This window comes from Phyllostomus discolor, chromosome 12 (assembly GCF_004126475.2).
Source record: "Phyllostomus discolor isolate MPI-MPIP mPhyDis1 chromosome 12, mPhyDis1.pri.v3, whole genome shotgun sequence".
Taxonomy (NCBI): domain Eukaryota; kingdom Metazoa; phylum Chordata; class Mammalia; order Chiroptera; family Phyllostomidae; genus Phyllostomus; species Phyllostomus discolor.
In genome coordinates, this window is record NC_040914.2 from 74175853 (window position 1) to 74202029 (window position 26177).

Here is a 26177-nt window from a genome sequence, read left to right on the forward strand (position 1 = left end):
TTATTGTTGTGCTGTCTTTCTTGAAGCAGAGCTCCTGCCCATGTCTCTTCCCCCACCCCTGGCTGGGGGCAGGCCCCCCACCCCCCACCCCCCGCCAGCATTGCTTACAGCTGCAACCTTGGGCAGAGGCCACGCCCCCCATCCCCAGGGAAGGTGTGATGCACCCACTCCTCCGGTCTGGGACCCTGGACTCCCTGGAGGATTCCAGCATACTGGTGCATGAGGGTATTTTGGGGACCACGTCTGTTCTTACACATTTGGGTTGTTTCCCACAGAATATCTTCAGAAGTGACCCCCGTCTTCTGAAGTGGGAGACACAGCAACCCATTGCCACAAGGAAGAACATGCTAGAACTCTGTTTTCTAACATTTTAAAAAATCTCTCTTTTGCATGTACTTTATAATGGAGAGATTCGGAATGCATGGTACATAAGAACAATTTGTAAATAATACTGAGAAATGAGTGTTCAAAGATTTTTTTTTTTACCTTGCATTCAATAAAATGCAGACATTTTAAGACTTCTGCTCACTGGCTTTTGACACAGGCGCACATCTGTGTCCCCACCACCCCCGTCCAGGTGGAGAACACTGCTGTCATTCCAGAAAGTTCCTTCCCTGCTGTACCTTCCCAGCCTTCTCTCCGCCCAGCCAGGTGTCCACTGATCTGCCTTCCAGCACCTAGGTTACTTTTCTTCTTCTTCTTTTTTAAGTTATGGTAAAATACACAAAACATAACATGTAGCGCTGTGGTATCAGGCACTTCCCATTACGGTGTGATCGCAGGCACAGTCCGTCCCCGTGCCCTCCCCACCCTGGCAGACACCGCTCTACTTTCCGTCTCTGTGGACGTGACTGGCTTATTTCACCAGCATAATGTCCTCAAGGTCCTCCCATGTCGTAGCATGTGTCAGGGCTGCATTCCTTTTTAAAGCCGAATAATATTCCATTGTGTGTCTAGACCACATTGTGTTTACCCATTCATCCGTCGAGGGACGCTTGCGCGGCTTCCACGCTTCAGCTGTTGTGAGTGCCGCTGCCGTGAACGCGGTGTGCAAAGGTCTGCTCTCGCCCCTGCTGTCAGCTCTTTTCGGTGTGCTGCGGGGGGCGGGGGATGCCTGCTCCGGAACGTCGTGTACATGGACTTGCATGGTGCGTGCTCTTCTGTCTGGCTGTCTTTGCTTGCTGGTCAGCCTGTGACTTTCACACAGGTGGCCCCTCGTGTCCCTAGTTTTCATTGCTGAGTGATGTTCTTTCGTGGGATTCAGCAGAATTGTGGATTCTTTTGCTGGTGGAGAGATACTCGGGCTGTTCTATGAAGGAAGAGTCAGGGGATGTGGCCTGGAAAGCCAGATGGCAAGGTGTTTCTCAAAGCTGCCAGTACAGGACCCCCACTTCTGCATGCAACCCCTGGCCCTCTGAGCTGCGGCCTGGGCCAGGCTTCTCCTGGTGCCCTGAAGGGACCCAGACATGGAGACAGGGAACTACATGGAGACACTGAGCCCTCTGTCCAGGGCTCCTGCCTTGATGGTGCCGAGAGAGTGTGGGACAGCAAGGAGCTGGTCACACAAACAGGGCTTCCAGACCTGGCTTCCAGCTGGAGCCCTGCCCACACAGTGGCTACAGCTGCAGGGTCTCCCAGATGGGGAACCAGCCCTCCCTCAGGGCTTCCTTCTCCACTCACCCGGACTGGGGGTGGAGCGTGGAATCATCACCCAGAAGCCCCGGCCCCATCCTTCCGTCAGGAGACCATTTTCCAGGCCACCCAGGGAAGCAGCAAAGGGTAAATTAAAGGTTGGCCTCCTTATCAGGGCTCCCTGGTAGGGAGGGTAAACACAGACAAAGCCACCACAGGCCACTGGGCAGGGCAGTTTGCTGATAAGAGGAAGGTTGGCTGGGTGGTTTAGGTGAAAGCAGAAGTGGGTGGGACCCTCAATAATCTGGAGCTGCGTGTGGTCCAGCCCAAGCCCCAGGGCTGAGAGGCCAAAACAAACCAGCCCCTAGCCCAGGGCGCCCCTGGGAACCATTTTTTTCACCTCACCATCCCCCACTTGGCTTGTTTGTAAAGGCTAGGACTTCAGGGCCTGAAAAATCTACTTTCCAAAAAAAAAAAACCTCAGAGGCACAGCTCTGCCTCTGCTTCAGGTGGTCTCCTGATAACCATTTATTGAGTACCTTCTGTATACCAGGCGAGCACTTATGGAGCACCTCTGTATACTGGGCCCCAGGCCTGGACTTTGAGATTCAGAGGCGGGAGATGCAGTGAGAGCTGGGTCCCTGAACAGGGGTTGACAAGGACATGACAAGGACGTGACAAGGACAGCCCCTGAGGGCCATGAGAAAGAGAACTGGTAGGGGATGTCTAAGGGGGAAGTGTCCCAAGGAGGGGAGCCCCGCAACTGCCAAGGATCGGCAGGATTGGCCCGGTCACCAGCCAAGCTTCCGTGGGTTTGGCTGATGGCCAGAAAGTTCTGAGTTCTCAGTGGGGCCTCACTGACTTGTTTCCTTTAGGGAAGTGGCTGACAAGGTTGAGATCGGGGCCGCTTCGAAAAAGCAGAAGCAGAACACGCTCTTGGTTTGCTGCCGGGGGAGCTGGCTGCGCGGGGTGGGGAGGCAGGCCCCTTCCTGCAGGCCAGGGGCTGAGCCACCCTGTTCCCAGGGAGGAGGGTGCCTCCAAGGTGTCTGCCACGTGACAGATCGCATGCCTTGTAAGTCCCCTCCTAACGTTGACCTCAGGCAGGGACCTGTCTCTGACATGTGGACATTCGCCACACCTTGCAAGTCTTGGAATGCGGGAGCCTCGCCAGAGGCCTGGAATGTTCTACACTTCGCAGGTAGTGGCTCTGCCTCCTACACTCAGTTCTGGGAGGGATCTGAGGTACCGAGAGGTCACAGGCCCTGAGTGGCAGGTGGGCTTGGACCCAGGCCATCTGGCCCCCAGGCTCCTGGCCCTCCCAGGTGGCTGCCTGGCCTGGAGTGGCCCATCTCACCTGTGTGCTGCATCCAAAAAGAAGTGACCCAACACCGCCTTGCAGGCGCCAGGGAGAGCGGGCTTGAGAGGAAGGGTGTGGAGGAGCTTTACGGCCTGCAAGACACAGGCGTGGCTGGCTCGGCCACCCCATGGGCAGAGGGAAAGCCACTGTTAAAATTTCTCATTAGTCACAACAGGGGAAGGCTCTGGAAACTCAAGACCTGGCGGGGGGGCGGGGGGGGCAGTGGCGAGGGACGAATCGTGCTGTGCGTGGGGTACCTGCACCAGGAGTCTGGAGAAGGGAGAGAAGAGGGAGGCCTGTAGCAGTCGGTGAGCCTCCAGCCAGCAGGACCCATCCCAGCGGGTGAGGGGCTTCACCGTCCCCTGGTGGGGGCAGGCCCTTTAAAGCAGAGGCAGGGGAGCGAGGGAGGGGTGGAACTCAGGCCCGCTCATCTGGGGGCCTGGCTGCCGCTCCAGGCAACGTTCAATCAGATGATGCCAGGCCTGAAATTGGGGCTTTGGGTTATCTGTGCGCCGCAGTGGTCCGTGCTCCCGCTGTCCCCGTGACAACCGATCACTGAGGTCTGGCCTTTGCAAAGAGGAACTGATCTCGGTTTTGGTTTTCACAGGCATCTGCTTAGAGCCGGGGGCGGGGGGGGGGGGGGGACGGGGGGAGGGGGACAGAAGGTCAGATGGAGGAAGGAGGCTCTGCTAGCCGGAGCTTAGTGATGCCCGGTGCCAGGCCAAGCTTTAAATATTCAAAGGCTAAGTGAGGAGCCACACTCTGCCAGGCCAGACAGACCTGTGGTCACCGTGGTTGCCTGGGGCCCCCTGGGGCCTGAAAGATCGGGGAGGGCTGTAGACTGAAACACCTTCCAACTCTAGCCCCCATGGAACAGGGACCTCTACCCCTCAGAAGCTTCCAGAACAGCATTCTCAGACTGCATTATAGCCCAGCACCCCTTCTGAGGCTGTGCTCTGGGTTGCTTTGTATCCAGCCTGGGCATCATTCATTCCTTCACTTTTCAGCACCGCTGCCCCAGTGCTAGGGGAGCCCAGTGAAGCACCGCAGGGAAAGAAACCCCCGAACCAGACACCGAAATGTCAAGTGTAAGCAAATTCAGGGACGAAGCGCTACCGAAACCCGCGGTTGAGTGAGGGGGTGGGGTGACTGGGGAGGGGCTATGCGGAGCGCCTTCTGACTGGGCAGTCAGGGAGGGTCTTCCAGAGAAGGGATGAGTGGAGGGAGGGCTGGAGGGGGGCCCTGCGGACATCCGGGGTAAGAGAGTCCAGGCAGAGGGCACAGCCGGTTCAGGAAGAGGCCACTGGAGGCTGCTGCAGCTGGAGTAGCCGTGAGGCTGAGAGGCGGGGCCGAGGGCCGGTCTTACAGGGACTGTGGAGTCAGCATCTCAGGCTTGAACCCGACTCCTTCCAGGTAGAATCTTCCCCAAGTCACCGGCCTGCCTCCCAGGCCTCTCATCTCCCTCAGCCGCAGCTGGAAGGGTGGAGAGGAGGCACACAGGCCACTCTGAGCCGTGGCTGGTCCACCCTGGAGCCACCTGTGGCTGCCCGGCTGGCCCGTCAGCAATGGGTTTTTAATTATCTAAATATTGCCTTTGCCCTTTACTTCCCGCCAGGACTGCTGAGCTCTGCAAAAGGCAAGTAGCTTTCAGCAGCCCTACTGGGGGGTGGGGGAGCCAGCAGCTTTTCTCCCTCGCCTGATTACCAGGACTATAATCTGCTGGGGTTTATTGTTGAGAAACAGTACGGCAGTGTGGCAGGAACTTACAGTGTGTGCTGGGGGTGGGAAGCAGGCAGAGAGAGAGAGGAATTACCCTCCATCCCTCCTGGCCATTTACCACCTGGCATATACTGGCCACATCCCTGGCCACATGTGTCCTTTATTTTTAACTGCGTGTCCGTGTGGCATCAGTACAGTTTGCAGCTGGGAAAGCTTGGCGCAGGTCTGGGTCTCAGCTGAATGTACCTTGGAAGAGGGACATGGCCTTGGGAGCAGGCAGGTGGTTTGCGTTTGGACTTCATCACCCTCCCAGGCCCCTGGGGGCGAAGGAGGACAGAGCAGATGTGGCTGCATTCAGGGAAGAGGTCGTGTGCCAGGCGGGGCCCACGTGTGGGGAAGGACAAAGGAAGCAGGCTCCAGCCCACGGTGCAGGCAGTGGATGCAGGATTTAAGCCACCTCTTCTGCCTTCCCTAACTGAACCTCCCTCTCGCCCTGGCAGAGGTGGGGAGGGCAGGCCTGGAGACCCCTCAACCCCACCAGTCCTCCTCGAACTCCCAAGCCTGCCCCCAGGCCCACCAGTACCCACTGGCTGAAGTGGCCAACAGCCCACAGTGGCGGATCCCGACCTCCCACCCAGCTCTGCCATCTTGGCCGAAATGGCGTCCCTGGCGTGGCCTGGCCCCACAGGGGCACGCACTGTGCTCCTTCCTCCTTCTTCTCCCAGCCTTGCCCACTCCTGTAAGTGGCTTAATTAAGGAGCTGTGTGGTTTATTTATGTATGGACCTAGCCTAATTGGCGTGTTTGTCTTTTCTCATTATTCCCAGCTGGACAGAGCCGTTTGAACAACAAATGCAAAAAGGCTGGATTTCTCCAACACAGTGTCTATTTTTGAAAGCCTGCTTGGTGCCCCCGCCATTAGCCGGCGCACATGTTTGCCGGCTCCAGCCACATGCCCATAAGCACTTAATTGTGGGTGCAGTTAGTCAAGGCGGGCGACTCTCTGCAGATTTCAGGGGTGAGGGAACCTAATTACACCTGCAATTGAGTGCTTTCGCAGGGACAAAAGATGCCTGTTCAGCTAATTGCAGGCACCAAAATTGCCCCCGCAGAAAGAATCCCTGGTAGAGGCTTTGAGAGCCAAGGCCACGAGTTGTAATAAAGAATGGATAACTCGAAATTATAGCAGTGGGGGGGGTTGCTTGTTTTGGCCTAAAGGATTCGGCTTTCTGCAGCAGTCATTACACCTCTGGGCTGTTCTTTCCACTGTGGAAGCCGTTCTGCGGCCGGGTTGGTGTGTTCATTAGCGCCTGCCTTCGCACAGAGAAATGTCACATTGAAGGGAAATTTGGGGTTAATCACCTCCTCTCACCTATCTGCTCGCCGAGTGGAATGATTCACCAGGCCCACCTGGAGCAGACCCAGCACGGCACGTACACCTCCTGGAAGGTCCCCAGTCCAGTGTGTTTGTTCAGTGAGTCCGCAGACCCACTGAGCTCCCACTGGGGGCCAGGCGCGGTTCTGGGGGACGCAGCGGCGAGCAGGCAGGGAGCCTCCGGGGGAGATTACGTTCCGGTGAGATGTTAGACTGCGCCGCTTCTCTCGTTCTGGTTTCCTCTGCTCCGCACATCCCTTCAGGCTTGTCTGTCGTGTCTGCATCCGAGCCGGCAGAGCTGTAGAGGCTTTGATAATCCGCACCTCTGGAGCCATTGAAGATCTGCTCGTGTCGGCTAGTGTTCCCGCTGACTTTCAGCCGGGAGGCGTGGGTTTCACACGGGCCTGGTCCTCTTCAGCTGTGTGCTGGCCATGGTATCGGGGTGCGGGGAGGGAATTGCAGGCATAACTCAAAGCCCAGGGTGAAGGTGCTTTCCTTCGGGAGGACTTGTATTTGTTTCTGGCTGGTGCCTAGAGACACTCTCACTTGGGAACCATCTTCATCCAGTTTGGGACTCGGTGTTCCTGGGGCAGCCCTGGAGGCTGCAGTGCGGCCGTGCTTCCGCTCGAGGGCTGGCCGGCTCCCCCCTCACTCTGTCCCTGCCTGAGTCGCTAGTCCTCTGGGGTCCGAGCTTATTATGGGGGTCTCCTCTTAGACCCCCAAGTTGTACAGAGGCCTCAGGCTTTGCTGTCTGTCTCCCTTGACCTCCATTGCCATTCAAATGGAAGTTCAAATCTGACGGGACCCATAGATGAAGCGTTGGGGTCAGTGAGGCCTCCAAGCCAGGTCAGCTTCCGAGGCTCTGGTTTCCTTGTTCCTTTGGCCTGGGGATTCCTTACAGTCTTGTCAGCTCTTGGTACTTTGAAGAAGCTTGGCAGATGTTTTTATCCAACTTTGGGGGCTGGTGAGAAACAAGAAGTCCAGTGCACTTCTCCAAACAGGGTGGTGTGGGAGGGGCGGGCAGCGGAGAGGGCAAGGGACGGAGCAGGAGAAGGACGTCCGTGCTTCACACGGCGAATGGCGGACAGCTGCTGTGTCCAGCACCGGGCCGGGGCAGGCAGCCAACGTCCCAGAGAGGACAACAGAGAAAGAGTCTGAAAATCACTTGACCCCACTAGGGCCACCGTCAGCAAGAGGGCAGCTTAGGTGGAGGTCTGCTAAGACTCGGCCAGCACGGAACGCGGGATCCTGGGGCTTCCCCCGGTTTTCCTGTCGGGCCCAGCTGGAGGCAGGGCTGGGGCAGTTGGAGGAGGTCACGGAGTGGGCCTCTTCAGACCCCTGGCTGCCTGCCTCTTAGGCAGCATCAGCCTGGCCGTGTCCCCACCACCGGGATTCAGCTCTTGGGCAAAGATAAAACAACTTCCAGAGTTTGGCTGGGTCTCACCTGGCCCAGAATGGTCCAGGGTCTCACTCCGCCCTCTCTCAGCACTTTGGCCTGGCTCCAAGTGCTTGCAATTGTAAGCTACTTGGTAGACACAGCCAGGCCAGTGGCGTGGCATGTGGAGTCCAAGTTCTGCATCTGGCAGGAGAGGAGGCCTGAGATCTTCTTTCTTTGGCATCTTTGGTTAGAGACAAGGTCCCCTCCGACAGCAAAGGGCCATCTGTAGGAGAGAGCCACGGGGGGTCATGTGGATGAGCAATGCTGTGGGAACCTGCCTCAAATACCACAGGACACCCCCCACGGATGTACTCTGCCAGGGTGACATCCCTACCTTCCTGCGTGTCATTTGTGTGACCTCAGGCCTGACCTTTCGCTTCTGGAGCTCAGTTTCCCCGTCGGTAAAGGGAACAGCGGTTCTCACTCTCCACCACCGCGGAGGAGCTGAACAAGTGGGAAAGATGAGTCAGCAGCAGCTGAGTTGTGGAGTTCGGGGACACGTTATCAGAGGCACGACTTGTCCCCTAGCTGGAGGGTGCGAGGCCCAGAAGGCAGTCAGTTTGTCCAGAGTGTTACTAGGGCCTCCCCCATTTCTGACCTTTGAGGGGGTAGGAGGGAGGGAGCGCCGTGTGTGCTTGTGGGCACGCGTTTTCCAAGTCGGGACCGGGCTGCGGGGAGAGTGCGAGCCCACCACAGTCAGAAGGCAAAGAGGAAGAGCGGGCGGCACAGGGCGGCTTTCTCTTTGGAAACCTGTTCTGTCTCTTAAATGTCAGAGTGAGCAGATGGTGTGTCTGAGTTTTATTAATCATGGGTTTGTGGAGCTGGAAGGCCTGGGGGATCAGCTAGGCCGAGCATCCTACCAAGGAGGAGACTGAAGGCCAGGGGAGGCCACGGCTATGCGGCCCCTGTGATGCGGGGTGAAGCCGTGTTGGGACTTAGCACCCTCTCCCAAACCCACAGGCCTCCCACTCTGCTGAACGAGACAGGTGCATGCTCCCCCCGCCCGGGGAACAGTCATCCCACCTCCCAGTGAAGAGCTGGAGCGGAGCTGATTCTAGGGTAGTCCACCCCCACAAACAACCGGAAATCCTGTCTTTGGGACACATAGGTCAGGATTGGGATCACAGACGGAGAATGTTCCAGCCGCGGTGCTCTGTTCAGCTCAGCACAAGCTGGTGTTTGCCAGGTGCTGTCAGTGAGCTGATGGTTATGAAGCCTTGGGAACCCAGCCACGCAGCACCTGGTTCGTTGGTGGCCCAGCCGGACCCACCTCTTTACCACAGTTCATCTGAGCCACATACCTCCTCCCAGCCCCAGCTCTTGACTGATGCTGTTTCCTCCCCCATGGCAGCTGTTGAAACGGACTGTTGACACAGAGCACCCGGAAGTTCACCTCATCACATGATGTTATGAAATTGAAACCACCGTTTTAGCCCAAGGGGGCAGAATGGCTCTTTTGTCCTGTCTTTCCCACATGCATCCTTGAGCTGTTCCAGTGAGCCATGAGATGGCTCCAGCCAGGGCTACGTCCTTGGTTCTATGAAGATAGTAAGGTGGGGCTAAATCATACTAGAGTGTAATTGACTAATACTTTTCCCAGAGCAGGTTTTGTTTAGGTTGGAGAGAAAGACTATGGAGAAAGTGGAGAGACACTGAGAGCCCCAAAGCACTAGGGCTACCCACCTAACATGTTGGTCCCTCCCCTGTTTTTCCTGTTTGAGCAATACAACACCACTGGATTCTGTACCCTTCCGATCCTATTTCCTGAACGATAAGCTCATCTCCACTTTGGAACCATTGGTTCTAAGTAGCACCAGAGAATCAGAGACCAGAAGACCGTAGCACCTTTATTCATCTCTTCTAATTACATTTTTTAAAGACTTTATTTATTTATTTTTAGAGAGAGGGAAGGGAGGGAGAAAGAGAGAGAGAGAAACATCAGCGTGTGGCTGCCTCTTGCGTGCCCCCCCACTGGGGACTTGGCACGCAACCCAGACACATGCCCCGACTGGGAATCAAACTGGCGACCCCTTGGTTCACAGGCGGCACTCAACCCACTAGGCCACACCAGCCAGGGCCATCTCCTCTAATTTTTTAAAAAAAGATTTTATTTATTTATTTTTACAGAGGGGAGAAGGGAGGGAGAGAGAGAAACATCAATCAGTTGTCTCTCATATGCTCCCTGACCAGGGACTGAACCCGCAACCCAGGCAGGTGCCCTGACCAGGAATTGACCTGGTGACCTTCGCTTTGCAGAACAACGCTCAGCCAACGGAACCACACCTGTCAGGGCATCCCCTCTCGTTTTTATATGATGAAATTGGGGCCAAGAGAGGGCAGGTGTTCGCCCAAGGCTTGGGGTAGAACTAGGTCTAAAACTCAGTCGCTCGGTGCTAACTGGATCCTTTATGCTACATCAGTGGTTCTTAACCGGTGGGTGTGCCACAGAATTTTGAAAACGTGCAGTTACCTGACTGTAGTCAGGGCACCGACCTCTTTTGCCTTAGACTGTCAGATAAAAAATGACAACAGCCAATGTAACAATAGCTGCCTGGTATGAATGAATTAGTCATACCTTTTTTGTTTTTTGGGGGGGGGCAAATTGGCAAAATATATATTTTTTGGTGTGCCACAGAGTTTAATCGTTTATGTGGTCCATGAGTTGAAAAAGGTTGGAAATCACTGTGCTACATCAGTGGCTCTTAATGGGGCAATTTTGCACCCCCCCAGGGGGAATTTAGCCATGCTGGAGACATTGGTATGGTTACAACTGGGGGTGCTACTGGCATCCAGGGTCAAGGCCAGGGATGCTGCTAAACATCCCACAGTGCACAGGGCAGCCCGCACAGCAAAGAATTACCCGGCCCTAAAAGTCGATTCTGCTGAGGGTGAGACACCCGTGCCACGTCCCTGCTGTGGAAGTGACTGGGCAGAGGCGCTGTCTTCTGGGGAGAGGATCGTGCATCAGGGACATGTCAGGAACCCCTTTGGTTCAGGCACGACCCACTGGGGAGAAACAAAGGGCAGCTCTCAGGCCATGCAGGACAGCAGAGAGAGTGGGCAAGGGCAATAGATGCACAGGAAGGGAAGTGGCGGGGCTGATGCAGGATGTCTCTGCAAGTGAAGGCATGAACAGGGGCCCTAGGCCCCCCACTCTGATTCGGTCACCCCGAAACCCAGTGCCCAGCGTGGGAGGAAAAGCAGGCACGAAGCCACCATTTAAGAGCCACCACTTGTTGGCCAGAGGGCTGCACAGACCTGAAGCAGCTATAGGCCCAGAGGTAGACGGGGAGATCTGTGCGTCAGCCGCAAATGGGTAATTATGCCCTCGCAGTCACTTCTTCGCCTGCAGACACCGAAAGCCGGCAGGAAGCCCGTTCACAAAGGCCTCGTTCCCTTGAATAGGCCTCCGCCTGGTCCCTTGTGCAGGCACAGGCGAGGGAGAAGAAAGCCAAGCCTCCTCGGCTTGCCCCCCGGGCAGCAGAGCGGGACAGTGGCCTGGAGCAAGATCTGAGCAGGCAGGCCACACGCGGGCTGTCACCGTGTCCACAGAAGGTGCCGCCTAGCCTGTCCAGGATTGTGGAAGCCGCATCGACGCCTGCATCTTCCCTCCCCAGGGAGACCTTGCTCAGTGCTTTTCGACAGCTGTGTGCCAGGCCTGTGTTGGCTCCGCATAAAGCAGAACCTTGCCAACCGGAGCTGTCTGCGATTGTGAAAAGACTGCCTCCAGAAGCGGCCGCCTGCCTCCCAGGAGGCGTGCAAGGACAGGCAGAGGGGCCCCTTCCAGTGATGAGCCGTGTGGCCCTGGCAGTCCCGGATGCAACCTCTCTCTGATTTCTGTGGCATTCGTGCAGCCCCCAGGAAGGAGATGCTTTGACCTTATCACTGCTTCTGACTTGTGAAGCCATTATTCTGAAGAGTTCCCAAACCCTGAGCTTGCTGGCAGCCCACTCCAGCGACAGGGCAGCCCAGACCCAAATGGAAGGTCAGTTCTATATGTAGACTGCAACATGCAATGTTCTTGCCTTTCCTGGGTTGTTTGTTTGCTTTGTTTGCTTTTTAATTAAAAGTGGTTGCTGGGCTAAGGCCTCTTTGCCAGCTCCTACAGGAGGGAGGTGAGGGGGGGTACCATAGAAAGCCGTTTAAAATGTAGGGTTCTCAGTTTAAATCTATGCTTTTCCTCTTACTCTGTGACCTTGGGCAAGTCATTTTACTTCTGGACCTCAGTTTGCTCATCTGAAAAGTGGGGATAACAATAGACTTAGTTCTGTTGTGAAAATGAAATAAGATAATGTGTTTAAAGCGTCCAGTACCGTGCTAGGCATTAAGTAAGCATCGCTAAGAAGGGTCCTTCTGATAGGCGTGTGGAACTAACACTGGCTTCTGTAACAAAGAGCTCGTCATTAGTGGAAGCTACACTTTCTACACACTCACGATAGAAGTCACACAGTAGATAGTTCTTTCTCAATCATGTGCCCACATGGCACATAGCTGTTGTGGGGCTGGGGCAGGGGCCTCTGCTCTCAACGATTGGGGGGTTGATGGAGGTACTGCATCTTCTGTACATGGGCTCAAGGTCATCCTGAAAGCTGGTACCAGGTGGGCAGACCTGGAAAGAGAAAGTGGAGGTTCATGCAGGAGCTCTTCCTGCACCAGGCCTGGGAGTGGCTTGTTACGTCCACCGCAGTCTCTTGCCCAGAACTTGGTTATCAGGCCCCACACGTCTTCCTGGGAGGCCGAGAAATGCACTCGGGGTATGAACGCACAAGGAAAGGAGAACAGATTTGGTGAAAGGCCAGCCACCACAGCCTCCAGCCGTTTGCTATCACTGCCCTGTACTGGCACGGCTGGACGCAGAAGGCCAGCAGGACCCTTCGTTCACAGGGTGACCCAGCAAGACTGGCCATTTCCTTGTGCAGATGCCACACCTGATGACCCCCTGCAGTCCAGGCTGCTGCCCAAACCCCAGTCAGCGAATGTGGGTCACCAGAAAGCGCCCCCCATCCCAGTGGGGTGTTGACCTCAGCTTCACAGATGACAGGTGGCTTGAACACACAGCTGTCCAGGGACTCTGGACACCTCATCTTCAGCCACACCCTTGCTATGGTGATGGACACAGCTGGCGTGAGGCCCATGGCATCCAGCCTCAGACAACACCCAGGGCCTCCCTGGGTTGTCAGGACAGAGGACATTCCATTTTTACAGAAGTGACAGGATATGTTAGTTTCCTGTGGCTGCTAATCACAAATCACCACAAACTGGGTGGCTTTAAACACCAGAAATGTATTCTTTCCTGGTTCCAGAGGCCAGAAATCTGAAATAAGGTGTCGGTAGGGCCCTCTCAGGACTCTAGGGGAAATTCGTCCTGCCTGTCCCAGCTCCTGGCAGCTCCATGCATCCCTTGGCTTGTGGCCTCATCACTCTAACCTGTGTCTCTGTTTCTACATGGCTTTTCCCCTTGTGTGTCTTCTCTCTCCATAAGGATACTTGTCAATAGATTTAGGTCCCTTCTTGATAACCCAGGATGATCTCACCTTATAGTCCTTAACTTAATTGTATCTGCCCAGACAGCATTTCCAAAGAAGGTCACACTCACAGGTTCCGGGTGAACATATGTTTTGACAGGCCACCATTCAATTCCTAGACAAGGGCAGTTGGAGGAGGACCCAGGGGGCCTGAGACAGGACGGGACGCTCTGGTGGGGCACACTTTGCAGCCCCTGGGTGACAGGAAAGCAAAAGTAAAAATGCCACGCAAAGGTGGGAACGAGACCTGGGGAGGCAGGCGTCACCGTGAAGGAGGTGTGACCAGACAGGTTGCCCTTCTCTGACCTCAGACCTGCCTGAGACTTCCCACATTCCACACGGTCCAGTCACCGAAGGACTGGAGCCAGATAGGGTGGGGAGAGGAGAGGGCGGGTGTGTCCCCTCCCCACGTGCCCTTGGACCAGTGATTCACTTCTCTCTCTTTTTTTTTTCCCCATGTTTATTTATTGGTTTTGGAGAGAGGGAGAGACACACCGATTTGTTGTTCCGTTTGTTTATGCATTCATTGGTTTACTCTTGTCTGTGCCCGGGCCGGGGCTCGAGTCGACTACCTTGGTGTATCGGGGCGATGCTCTAACCAATGGAGCTACCCCGGCCAGGGCCAGTGATTCACTTGTTGAGGCCTCAGTGTCGTCATGTATGTAATGGGGGATGGAACAGGGGTGGGCTGAGGCCTGGTCCATGGTAGCTGCTACTATGGCTATTATTATCCAAAACACGGGAGTAATTACAGCTCTATTTCTGGAGCCCTTACTCTACGCCAGGCACTGCTGGGGTTGCACACTCGCGACTTTCTAGAACGCCGGGGCAATTGCATCCTGTTTTCCAGCTGGGGAGACTAATGCTCGAAATGGTGCTACCACTGCCAGAGGGCGCACGGGGGTGGGAGCCCAGCTGGAATTTGAACTCTAGTCTGTTTGACTCCGAGCTGATGGTTATAAGCATGGACACTGGAACCTGCTCAGGTTCACACTCCATCTCTACCACCTACGGACTGGCTGTGTGTCCTTGGGCAAGGTGCTTGACTTCTCTGTGCTTCATCTAGAAGATGGAATTCCTGAGGATGACCTTGCACATGGTTGTCATGAGGATCCAATGAGTTATCTGTGAAAAATGCTTAGAACAGCAACTGGCACAGACCGAGCACTCAGGAAGCATCAGCTGGCATGATTATCCTAGAGAGGGAAATGGAGGGGCTGACCTGAGGGGGCATTTCAGGTTAGCCATATGGCCTCCTAGCCTCCCCTCTCCTCCCTTTCCTGGAATCCTTGGGGAGCAGTGATCTCTCCAGAAGGTGAGGTCTCAGCCTGGCCTGGACCACAGTGCCAGTAGGCACCCAGAGGCCAGAGCCTGGTGCCCCACCACCGCCCACCCCTGACCATTCTGCAGCCTCAGTGCTCTCAGCAGGTGCGAGGCGGCTATTTTTGTGTTCAGCCGATGCCCATGGCCCAATAGGCTGCCTCTGTGCTGTGGCGGCAACAGCCCCACTAGAGGGAGTCTGGTGCCCCTCCATTTGGGAGGAACAGTGGGGAGCGATGGGGAGGAGGGGCCCCCCTGCGTCTTCAGGCTTGGGGTCTGGTGGGCTCTATGCTTCTGCGACACGACCAGTGCGACGCGACCAGCTCCTAGTTTGTTTCCCACTGAGAGATGAAGTGGGTGTTCTTCTCTCCCCACTGCCCGGATCGTGGCCTGGAGCTTCCCTCTGACCCCAAGGTTTCGGACGTGCAGCCTGGGCGGGTGAGGTCTCTCAGGGAGTTGGAGGGAGGAGTTGGCCCAGTGGTGGCCCCTCCTTAAGAAGGGCACTGGGGGCTCTAACCTGTCCTTTTTAGACGTCCAACTCTTTACCAGAGGTGAGTTGAGGGGAGGAGAAGGTATTTTGCAACCAGGTTCTAAGAGAGAAGCAGGCAGAGAGAGACATCCTGTCCTCACACAGAATCCCACAGGGCAAAAGCCCCAGGAGAGCACCGCCCTTCTCACCTGGGCATTGGCAGCTGACCCAGCGTGGCCCAGCCTGGCTGTCCCTCCCACCCCCAGCCAGGCCGTAGGCACCGTCAGGGGAGAAGTGGCACCCCTGGGGATGAATGGCTATAGTGATGGGTTCCAAAAACTACAGCCAAGCCACAAGGGCTAGTGGGAAAGGGAAAATCCCTCCAGCTCCCTGGTCAGCCACATTATGGCAAACAACCTAGCCATTCAGTGGAGAGTCAGCCGTTAAGCGGGCTGCTTGGCACGGTGGGGGTGGCTTTATGTTTTTCAGCTGTTTTGGCATTGGGTCGGGACCCGTGCTAACCCTCCCACAGTGGATCTCCTCTTTTCCTCCTTTACAGACATCCCTGTCACCAGGAACTATCATTAACTTACTTCCAGTCTCCCAGACCCAGGGCCAAAGGAGGCTTAGGTATCACTGGAATCTAACCTCTCACCTCCTCCCCAAGGGCGTGGCTAATGGCAATTAGGGCTTGTCTTGATCACTGTGAGATAAGCTGATGCAGGTATTCAAATAATTTGGGGGCAGATGTTTGCCCTTGACAGGGAAGCAAAGGTAAGTCTGTGCTGGCCCAGAGGGTGAGGTCCCGTGTTCTTCCACTTTCACTCCTTTTCTCTCACTCACCACCCAGCGAGTCAGGCCTGGGAGCTCTCGGAGGCTCTGGCTGCCTCTCCTCCCACAATCTCCATCCAGGACGGCCCAGGAGTGGCTATCTCCAGGAGGCCTTGCATAGAAGCCAAGTCAATTGGAACTGAAGACTAGAGACCCCCTTTACCATCTTTCCCTGGCCTCCCCCCACCCCCAGCTGGGTGCATTCCCCACAGGTGGCTCCTTTTGGCACCACCTTTCCCACTTTAGCAGGGGAGTGGGTACCCAGCAGATTGGGGAGCACCCTCCCTCTGTACCCTGCCTGTGATTGGCCCATAATTACAGGCTTATTGCCTGTACAGCTATTGTGTAATGACATGTTTGCAAATTAATTTTTATGGCTCCTGCCATTAGCATATACAGTAGAGGAAGGTTTAGTATTAATTACTACTGTTGTTCGTGTAATCCCGGAGAATTAAAAACCAATAAAAGAATGACAACAGAAACTGATAGTTTAGGATCCTTAAAAAATAGTTGTGTTTTTTTTCCCCCCTCCAAGTAGGAGCAGAGGTTTCCAAGCTTATGAGAGATTAGGGGGGCGGGCCGCAGTTCACCCTGGTGTCTGCGTGCCCCCGTGTCCCCCACTCCCACAGGGGCATAGATTATCAAGTATGCGGGTGATAAATGGGTGATAAACATACGGGAGGAGAAAGCAGGGTTGAAGTGGAGGCCAGCCGGGGTGAGGGTGGGTGGGCAGGTGCCGGACCTGGATCTGCCGTACGGCTGCAGTCTACCTCGCGAGGCCGCCGCCCGCGACTGGCGCAGTGGGAGGTGCAGGGAGCGCTGAGCGCGCCGCCACGCAGCCCCGGAAACAAAGGGCCGCCGCTGCCGAGGGCCGGGCACGACCTCCGGGGTCAGAGCGGGGCGGAGCGGCCAGATGCTGGCGCGGGCTGCCCCAAGCAACCCCTACGTCCTCTAGGGTACGCGCGCCCTCCGCCGCCCACGGAGAGGGGATGCCGGGAGGGGCGCAGCAGGAGCAGGGTGGGGATTAGAAGTGTTTCTCACAGCCCCAGGCGACCCAGTCGGAGGTGGTGGCAGGGAGGAGCGCCACCACTCCCTTGGCTCCCAGCGCTCCTCCCAGCCCATTTAAGATTGGGGGGGGGGGTGTTGAGTGGCATGGGGGTGTCAGACGGCACCCCGGATTCCCCCATCTCCTACAGTTTACTCTCCAGAACTCTAGAGTATCATATTCCGGGAGTTCAATTGCCATCTGAAGCCGCCGCACTTAGCAGGGACCCTGGGCTGTTGCTTGGGGACCCCTGATTTACGCAGTGGCTGGGAAGCATTGGCAGGAACCCAAGCTCGGCGTGACCGCGGTGCCCCGCTACGCGTACCTGCTGGCCCAGGTCTGCTCCTCAACCATGATGATTGTATCTGGAGTCAAAAGGTGACCTCTTAGTGTCACCAAGTCCCTATTCCTCTGGTTGTGCCACACAGGGGCCCTTCAGAAGGTAAAAGGGCTTGAAAATAAATTGTTATATCAAGAGGCAGCTTCGCAGCGAGCGTTTAAGAGTGTATGTGCGCGCGCGTGTCTGTGCGCGCGCGTGCGCGCGCACCGGGCGTGGGTAAATGGATCCTGTCTCTTTAAAATCGCTGGGCTGGACAATGAGCGCACAGGATGTGGTTTGGCGTTTGGCGGCAGGGTTTTTTCCCCTTCGATTTGGGGAATTATCACATGGGGCCTTCTTGAACTGGTGTGAAAGAGAGGCGGCGTGGGGAGGAGAGATACAGGTTCCACACTCACACACTCCGTGCAGTTGATCGTTTTCTTAAACCAAATTAGCCAGGGCTCTCGTTACTATGGTGCAGCCAGGGCTTGCAGAATCCCAGTAATAGCATTTATTAGGTCTATTTGCCTGGAAGCATGCCTTCCCGGATCTGATAATGCACCAGTGCAGGGAGAGTGTGGGAGATGGTATCAAGCATTTGATTACACTTGCAACAGGGATTTTTAAGGGGTGGGGTGTGGAGTAAAGGGTGAGAGGAAAAGGTGAGAAACCACTGGCCTTAGAAGCTCACCCCCTGGTCCGCCGGTGTGTGCGTTTCCGCAGCCCGGCTGCCCCGCGTGGGCTTCACAAAAAGCGGGCCTAAGCCCCCCGCAAGGTTTGGGGATCCTCTTTCAGGCCGCGGCGGCGAGTGAACTGCCCGCTCCCGCAGCTGTCAGACGTGGGTGGTGAAGGAGGGAGGACGGACGGGCGGGCGGGCGGGCAGCCAGAGCGCGGAATTGGGCAGCCGGAGGGGGAACCAGCGGCGCCCGCAGCCGCCCACTGTTTACAAGCGGCCCACCCTTAGGGCAGAGGGGAGCACACCGCTGCCAGCAGCAGCAGCAGCTCCGAGCTTGGAGAGGGGAGGCCTGCTCTCTGTGTCCCGATCCTGGTCTGCTGCGCGGCTGAGCGGCCGCGCGGGGGGAAGCTCGCAAGTGAAACTATTATTATCGCCCTGCGAAGCATGGAGCTCTTGGAAGATGCCGCGTAGAGACGGAAGGAGCCGCCGCCGCCTGCAACCGCCCGCCGCTGCGCCCCTACCCTTTCGCTTTCATTAGGGGAGACAAATCTGCTGTCAGGCAGCCAGCTTTCCAATTTACCGATAATGATTCTTGCATGAAAATTGATCGAGGGGCTCTCCACCGCCGTGCGCTCGTGCCTCCCTACTCTCCTGCTCCTTCTGCCTGGGCGCCCGGGCCCCCCGCGAGTTTTCTCCTCCCCCCAACCCCTGCCCTCTGAGTCAGTGGTGGGACGCAGGGCCAAGGAGATAACCAAAAAGGAGGGTCGGGAGGAGGAGGGGAGTCGGCTCCTCGGCCTGCTTTCTCTTGCCCGAGACTTGTTTGCAATCGCTGCCTCTTTTATTTACGAGAAGAAATCTTCCCCTCGGTACTTCTTGGCTGTTTGGGTATTAATTTTCTCCTCTCCCTTCTCCCGCTTGCCCCCTCCTCCTCTTCCCCCGCCCCTCCTCACCCAGTAGCTAAGGGGAAACGAAAACAAAGCCGATTTCTCCTTGGCAACAAGAGATACCCCCTTCTGCCCACCCCCCCCCCTTCCTTTTTCCTTCTGGTTCTGAACGTGAAACCCTGTTGGAAACAGGTCCCTTGACCCTCGCCCTTGACATTCAAATGGCTGAATGGAAGAGAGATTGCTACTCGCAGTCTTGGGGGCTGCTTTTTTTCTCTCTCATTTTTCTTTCAAATGAGTAATCCCTGAAGATCTTTACCCCCCAATTTCATCACCCTCACTCCCCCCTTTATTTTTCTCGCGCTCCTCTCCGTTCTCCCGCCTGCTTCCCTCCGCCGTGCGCCCCCCTCCTTTTTTTATTTGCATCTCAAGTCCAAAAGGCAGAAAATACACACGCGGCGAAGACACCGGGCAGCCGTGGAGGCTCCGGCCCGTCCTTGGTCGTCAATTACCTCATTGTGGATTTGCCAGGGCCGGGGTGGCCGAAATTGCCGGGGCGCTGGCCGATAGGGAGCTTTTTGATCATTTTAGGGAGAGAGAAAAAAAAAGAAACTGATTTTTTTTTTTTTTTTTGCCGCTGTCGGGATCGCTCTTTCGCCTTTATTTTATTGTTTTGGACATTTTTGAGCGCCGTGGCTTGGACGGCGCTTTTTGTCTCACTGCTGGGTTTTAAGATTTTTTTCCCCCCTTCTTCGTCCCTCTCTGACCACTATGGAATTCTAATTTGAATCATGTTTGGATTGAAGCCGCCTCTGTATTACTTACCAGGTAAGTGAGCTGTGCGCCTCCCCGGGTCCCGCGCGGCGCCGGGGGATCCCGGGTCGCCACCCCACCCGACTCCCCTCAGCCCGGATTAGCGCAGTGGGTCCACTGAGCCCCTCGCGGGCCGGCGCGCGCGGCCCCGGCTGCTCCAGCAGCGGTCCATCCTGGTGTGTGTACGTGCGGCGGGGAGCGCCCACCGCCGCCACCCCCACCGCGCCGCCGCCGCCTCCGGGGGTTGCGCGTCTCGCTTCTTTTGTCTGCCCGGAGCCGGCTCCGCGGCGGCGGCGGCGGTGGCGGCGGCGGCGGCAGCGGCAGCGGCGCAGCGAGCGGCGGAGGCACTCAAGCCTTGCGAGGTGAATTAAGCACCGGGTGTGAAGTTACTTTCCTGCAGGCTGACGCGATCGGGTGGCGTGCGCCCTCCCCCAGTCCCCAGTCGTGGGTCTTATTTTCCTCTCCCTCCACCCAGCCCCGTGCTCGGTCTCTGCGGGAGCTTGACGAACCCGCCCCCACACCCCCTTCCTGCCCGGGATTCCCTGGAAGGTTCTGTGCCTGCCGAGGTCGGAGGAGGGGGCCGGGGGAAGCTCAGGAGGGTGGTTGGCGTGGCTTCCTGTTTTCCTAACCTTCTTGTGCGCTGACAGAAGCCTGCCCAGTAACTTTCTGTTTCGGGGCAGTCGTGCTTGCAGCCCAAAAGGGAGCGGAGGGGGTGACAGCAGGGGGGTGGGGTGGGGAAACCTCTCTTGGATTCACCTTATTTGGACTTGGAACCCTTAAAAATAATTACACGTAGGCTAAAGGGAAGCTGTCGAGCCAGGGGTTTCTAGCGAGAGAGATGGGAGACTCGGTGATCCCTGGAGCTTATCCGCCGCAGCTCTGTCACCCGCCCCTCGCCCCCAACGCACAAGCCCTCGGGGCCGGGAGTAACTCACCAGGCCTGCCCCCGCGGGGCCACGTGACCTGCAGGGCTGGAAGGCAAGTCTGCGTGCGACCTTGTTCTAGGAATGCACAGTGTTTTTATTTTCCCTTCCTTCTTTTGAGAGTTTCATCTTCGCCAGGCATTGACACAGTTCCTGTGGAAGTTAGGGCATCTGTGGACGTGGGGGTGGGGAGACGTTGGGCAAACGTCTGGGCTGCTTCTCCTGGGCTTTTGAAAATCTGCAGAAGGGGCTTCCTTGGAGGTTTGTTTCTGAACTGTTATGCTGGTGAAGGTGCATGTGGCCAGGTGTTGGGTTTGGTTCCCTTTGTGTTCAGAAACCCCTGTGACTTTGGCTGAGGATCCCACAGGCCCTGGAGTCCCTGGAAGGAGCGTGGGGGGAAGGAATGGGCCTGGGCAGGACCCAGGTCTGCTGAATCTGGCCCTGGCTGCCCTGAACTATGGCAAATGTTTCCCCAAGTTCAGAGAGCAAGAGAAGAGTGGGGGGCGGGGTGGGGGGAGAGGAAATAGGAAGGGCTCCTCTCTGTTCTGTGTGAAATCTGTGCATTTACTCTGTTTGAGTTTCTTTGTGACTGTTTGAGGTCCCCCATTCTTCCCTAGGAACTGACATGTACACCACTTTTACAGGGAGAATATTTACAGGAAGAAAGGTCTCCACTTTCTTCAACTCTTTTGCCTTCACTGCCTGAAATGCAGATCCACAGGCACTTCCCCTCGTCGGCACTGCCCTCACTGACTCAGTCCAAATTAGAACCGGAACCCCTAATTGACAGAAGGGTTGTGTTCCAACACAGGGCCCGGTCCTCCCTGGCTCAGAGCCCAGTGCATGGGAGCTGGTGCCTGGTGAGCAGCACCAGAGCCCTTTGAACCCAAGCTGTGGCTGACCGTTCCTGCCACGGCCTGCTTCCCTGGAGTGTGAGCTGTTGGAAAGCAGCGACAGTTCTTTCCTCTTTGTATCCGCAGTGCTGCCCCCGCCTCCCGCCCTCCCACACGCTCGCCTCCCCTCGTAGACACTCAGTGCGGGTTCGTGGCAAGAATGAATCTTCTTAAGTACAGGGCATCTTAAAAACCCAGGTGCTTGTAATCGACACCCCACTTCACCTGCCATTGGGTGGCTGCTGGTGCATACTTATTCATCAGGTGACCGGTTTTCTATTTACACTGGAGCCTTGGTAAGAAAAGGAGGAAGTGTCAGGCTAGGAAATTCAGAGCAATTAAGGGAAATCAGTCCTGGCTGGTGTAAGCCCTTGGTGACGGTGACGGTGACGGTGACGGGGCTGGACCCCGGGGAGGTCAGGAGAGGTCAGGAGTGTGGCAGGTCAGACCCCCGGTCAGTCTCCACTAGAGTTTTCTTTTTCTTATGCTCCTACTAGGATGTTGTACTTTATAATTTTGATGTAATAGTGTAGAACAGCTATTTTCAACCTTTATCATCTCATGGCACATATAAACTAATTACTAAAAGGCTGCAGCACACTGAAAATATATTTTTTGCACATCTGACAAAAAATGTTGGTAGAATTCTGATTCATTCACACCAAACAGCTATTGTTGTGTTGGCTGTTACCGTTTTTTTTTTTTTTTATTTGACAATCTAATGGAAAAGAGGTCGGTGCCCCTGGTTTAATAATTGTCAGGTATTGCATGTCTTTAAAGTTCGTGTGGCACACCGGTTGCAAATCTCTGGGGGAGAAGCTTAACTGGGAATAGCCACAGTCGAGTACTGCTCCTTCCACAGGCTTCACGCTGTCAGCTCACCTCAGAGCAGTAGCTGTGACTGTAAAAGAAGTGACCTGCTTCTCCTGACCGCTGCCAGCTGCCCCTCGCTAGGGCTTCACAGAAATCTCTCTGGTAGAGTACTCCCACCCTCTGAGACAGGTGCTGGTGCCTCCCCGGTTCACAGAGGAGGAAATCGAGGCTCAGAGGAGCGCAGTGATTTGCCCAGGAAGCGGGTTGCTGCCCCCCATGCTGGCCAGGCCAGGTGCTGTGGCTTTGTGGCCTCAGAGCACCGGCAGAGAGAGCCCTGCCTTCGGAGGCCTGATGCTAGGTGCTCCCCAGCTTCTGGAACCTGGTCCAGTCCTTGAAGCCAGGTCCCGTCCCAGTGTCTGTAACTGCAGGGAGCGAGAACCTGCCCGTCCAGTCGTTACCCCAGTGGTGCTTGACAGGCTGGCACCAGGCACTGCTCTTCCCGTTTGACAGGCGACAGGACCAAGGCTGGGCAGTGGAGGTTTGAAGTTCAGCTCCGCCTCTTCTAAGACACAATATTGCGTGGCTCTAGCTGAACCTCGGTTTTCCCTAGTGTGAAGTGGGACCCATAATTGTATCGACCTCAGTATCAGTGCAAGGCAGGGGTTGGTGATCCCTAGCCTGCTGCCTGGTTTTGTAAATAAAGTTTTATTGGCACACAGCCATGTCCATTCTTGTATGCACGGTTTGTGGCAGGCTTCCTGCTGCAACAGCAGGCCTGCCACGCCTAAAATATTTATCACCTGGCCTTTGACAGGGAAAGTTTGCCGACCTCTGGTTAGATTAAAGGAGGGAATCCTTGCAAAGCACTGAGGTTGGTGACTAAGACGAAGTTCATGCTTACCAAGTGATAGCTGCAATAATTATTATCATTAAGGCAAAATGATTTGCAGAAAGTTACAGGGCTTCTTCGTGGTTGAGCCTGGACTTGAACTCAGGTCTTTAGACGGGGCCCCTGGGCCCCAGGACACAGTGTCTGGTCCCTGTGTGCTCCGTCACTGGTGGGGGGTGGGGGAATGGGTGTCCCACAGAGGAGCTCTTCCTGTGTCAGGAGAAGGAGGCCCTGGGCACTTGGGAGGGGAGCTGGGACCAGTGGGTGGGTGGGGTCTCAGACTTGACTTCTGCATGCCTGTGTCCAGTCCCCCCTTTTCCTGCGCTCCACCAGACTTTGAGCTCCAGGCAGGTGGGGACTGCGTGTGTCCTTCATTCTTGGCTCAGCGCCAGACCAATAATAACTATTAAAAATAAAAATAACGACGAGGAAGAAGTGACTACTTCTCAAATGGTGCCCATTCCATACTAAACATGCTCTTGATTTAATCGCACTTGCCAGCTAAGGAAACTGAGGCTCAGAGGGTGAGGTCGTGCAGGCAGTGAGTGGTGCAGCCGGGCTCTGACCCCAGGCAGTCTGGCTCCAGAGTCCCTGCTTAATAAATATTTGTTGAATGAGGGAGGGAGGGAATTGGCCGTTGGTGTTGGCGGTGGCGCCCTGCCGGCCCCCTTATCTTGTTCCTGGAGTTCGTGAGGGAGGACTCCTCAGCTGTCATCTGACCCCACCCCTGTCCCATGCTGAACTCTGGGTGACCCTGGTTTGCCCGAGGGATGGACTGACCACTGCCGGAATCTTGAGTCAGTGAAGAAACTGAGACCTGGAGGGGGCTGGGGCTTGGCCCAGAGCTGCCCGTGGCTGCCCTTGGAGAAACTGGGTCCCTAGCTGTCTCCCAAGGGTCAGCCTGGCCCGGGCCTATCTCTACACTGCCTTTGACCTTCTTTGCAGAGCATCGGGCCTCCCCTTCCGAGAGCGGAGGTCGAGGGGGTGCCCCCTCGAGGTAGACCTTGGCCCAGGCAGCATGTAGGACACTGTCCAGATTTATTGTTCACGCCCCACACTGCTTCCAGAAAGCCCTAATGTGAGGCTGCTGTGGGTCCCTGGTCAGGCCCAGCGGGGCTGGGGAAGGCAGCTGAAGGTGAATTCAGTGCAGAACCACTGACCTCCAGCTGCTGGCTCTCACAGTCCCCTGGTGTCACCTCCGCAGCTGAAGCTAGGAGGGGGTGTCGGCAGTTGCCAGCTGTGGCCAAGCTCCCGCCTGGCCCTGGCTTGTCCTGGGAATCGGGTGGGTCCCAGGAAGCCTGGGGCTTTGGGCAGGCTCCAGAACCACCCCAGGCCTGGCCTGGGAGCAGGTTGGGTCTGACGGGATCTGATTCAGATAAAAGGACAGCATTGCTATTTCGGTTGTGATTGAGAAAGCTGCTTATTTACAGCTCAGAAACTCAGCGGGGACAAGCATTTCAGCTCCCATCTAGCACTTTCCAGGCAGTCACTAATTAATCTTCCGATACCCCTGAGAAATGGGGAGGGGCCGCCACATTTCCATCTGTCGGCTGGGAAAGCCAGGGGCCCTTTTGTCCCAGCTTCGGGCCCAACCCTTCTCCGCCGGGCTTGGTCTGGTTCCCACCCCCCTCCCCAGCCCCCCAGCCCACTCAATTTGGTTCTCATTAAGATTTTTTCTTGCTTAAATGTGTTGTTCTTACTTCATGGGTGGGAATCTGATATCACCCCATTGGAAACTCTCCTGCTCCTTATCTTCTTGCTTCTTGGAGTCAGGAGAAGTTTCTTTTAAGCTCTCGGAACAGTCATTATGATACCTGGATTCCTGCCCTCGAATGAGGCAAGGATGATGGTTCTCTTCCTTCTGTGCAGGAGGAAGTGGGGGGTGGGGTTGGAGGGGTGGCTGGCCAGGGCCACCCAGCTCCCAGAGACAGAGGCAGTGATGCATGTGTCTGGACGCGGGCTTCTGTTCCAAGGCCAGAGCTGCATGTCACTCATCCGCCTTCCCCCGGATGTGGACACGTGTGAGGGGAACAGTGCCACTGTGCTTCTCTCTCCACTGTCAAGTGCAGATGGGTCCCTCCAGGCCACCCGCCTACCCTGGCATTTTGCAGCTAACAAGACAGAGGCCTTGTCGGACCCGTCGACTTCTCATTCTTCTGAGGTCTTGGGTGAGGTTGTGTCGGTGGGCGTAGCCTTTTCGTCTATTAGGGTACATCCTATCATGCTCTGCTTTGCGGGGAAAAAAATCAGGCTTTATGGCCCCTAAAGGAGTCTTTCCCAAAGGGCAGCGGACTTCCCTCTGAGGTAGGGGTGCTCGGCAAAGCCGTTCTGCATCCATATATGGAACTGTCTCTCCATGGTGGTCCAGCTACACAGTCAGAAATTCTGAAGGCTTCGGGGCGGGTGGTGCGTGGAGGGAGTACGTTAGAAGGGAAGAGGGAATTTGGGGGTGAGGGAATAAAAATAGATGCAGTGCTTTTTTTTTTAAAGAGCTCCATATAGATTTAAAGTCCTTTTGTTAATTTAGGAACATAAAACTGTGTGATGTATAGCTTGGTTTGCTCGTAAAATTACTAAGTGTGGCATATTTAGAGCTGTGAAAGCTTGGGGTAAAAGGGAAAAAAAATCAGTGAGGTTTTTTTTACAAGTCTTTAGGGGAAAATGCATTTTTCTGGCTCTTTCCCACTGATGCCAGGCCCTCCACCGCTCTGTCTGGGTTGGTGGTGGCCCTGAGCCTGGATCATGCCTGCACTGGAAGCCGAGCAGGGGTGCGGGGGGTGGGGGCTGGCCTGGTTGGAGCTGAGCCAGGCCCAGCTCTCACCTCTAGAGCCTGAGCCCACCCATCCTGGAGGCCAGGCTGCCCCCAAGCTGGGCCTTGAGGGATCGGTCTTCCTCCTGCCCCTTCCCGCAGCGAGACAGGAAGTGCCCTGTGACCAGGCCTGGACCGCTGCCCATTGGGCATCTGGCCACTTGCTTAATGGTCTGCGGGGCTGGGAGGCATGGAACACGGGGCTTGGAAGGGACCTCAGAGGTCAGATGGCCGAACCCCTCCCTTCTCTTGGTTTGGTGGTCTCCTAGGACGCCCCCTCGCGGCAGACCTGCCATGCCCCCATAGGTTACCAGAACGTTGTTTTTCCGCACAGAACGCACGCGTGCATTTGGCCTAGCTCTGGCCTCTCCTAGGTGTCAGCACCCGCAGGGTGCCTGGCCCTGCGCTAGGGTGCCTGGCCCTGCGCTGCGCTGCCCAGGCAGGAGCG

At 56.1% G+C, this 26177-nt stretch overlaps 1 protein-coding gene and 1 long non-coding RNA gene across 6 annotated transcripts in view; one reads left to right on the forward strand and one right to left on the reverse strand.

Annotated features, from left to right (window-relative positions):
- Window positions 1–26177, forward strand: part of GSE1 (Gse1 coiled-coil protein) — a 410683-nt gene that overhangs the window by 282582 nt on the left and 101924 nt on the right. For 2 of the 5 annotated variants that reach the window (XM_036012300.1, XM_036012304.1), the window contains exon 1: window positions 17047–19417. The exons of the other annotated variants lie outside the window; for them this stretch is intronic. In XM_036012300.1, the coding sequence (XP_035868193.1) occupies window positions 19381–19417 (37 nt within the window). In that variant the 5' untranslated portion in view covers window positions 17047–19380. Of the gene's footprint in view, window positions 1–17046; window positions 19418–26177 lie in introns of those variants that run through there. 5 annotated transcript variants of the gene reach the window in all.
- On the reverse strand, window positions 9838–19702 carry LOC118497565. The gene is made up of 2 exons (XR_004900090.1): window positions 19415–19702; window positions 9838–12129 (listed from the first exon to the last, which is right to left on the reverse strand). It is a non-coding gene; the product is annotated as an uncharacterized LOC118497565 (long non-coding RNA).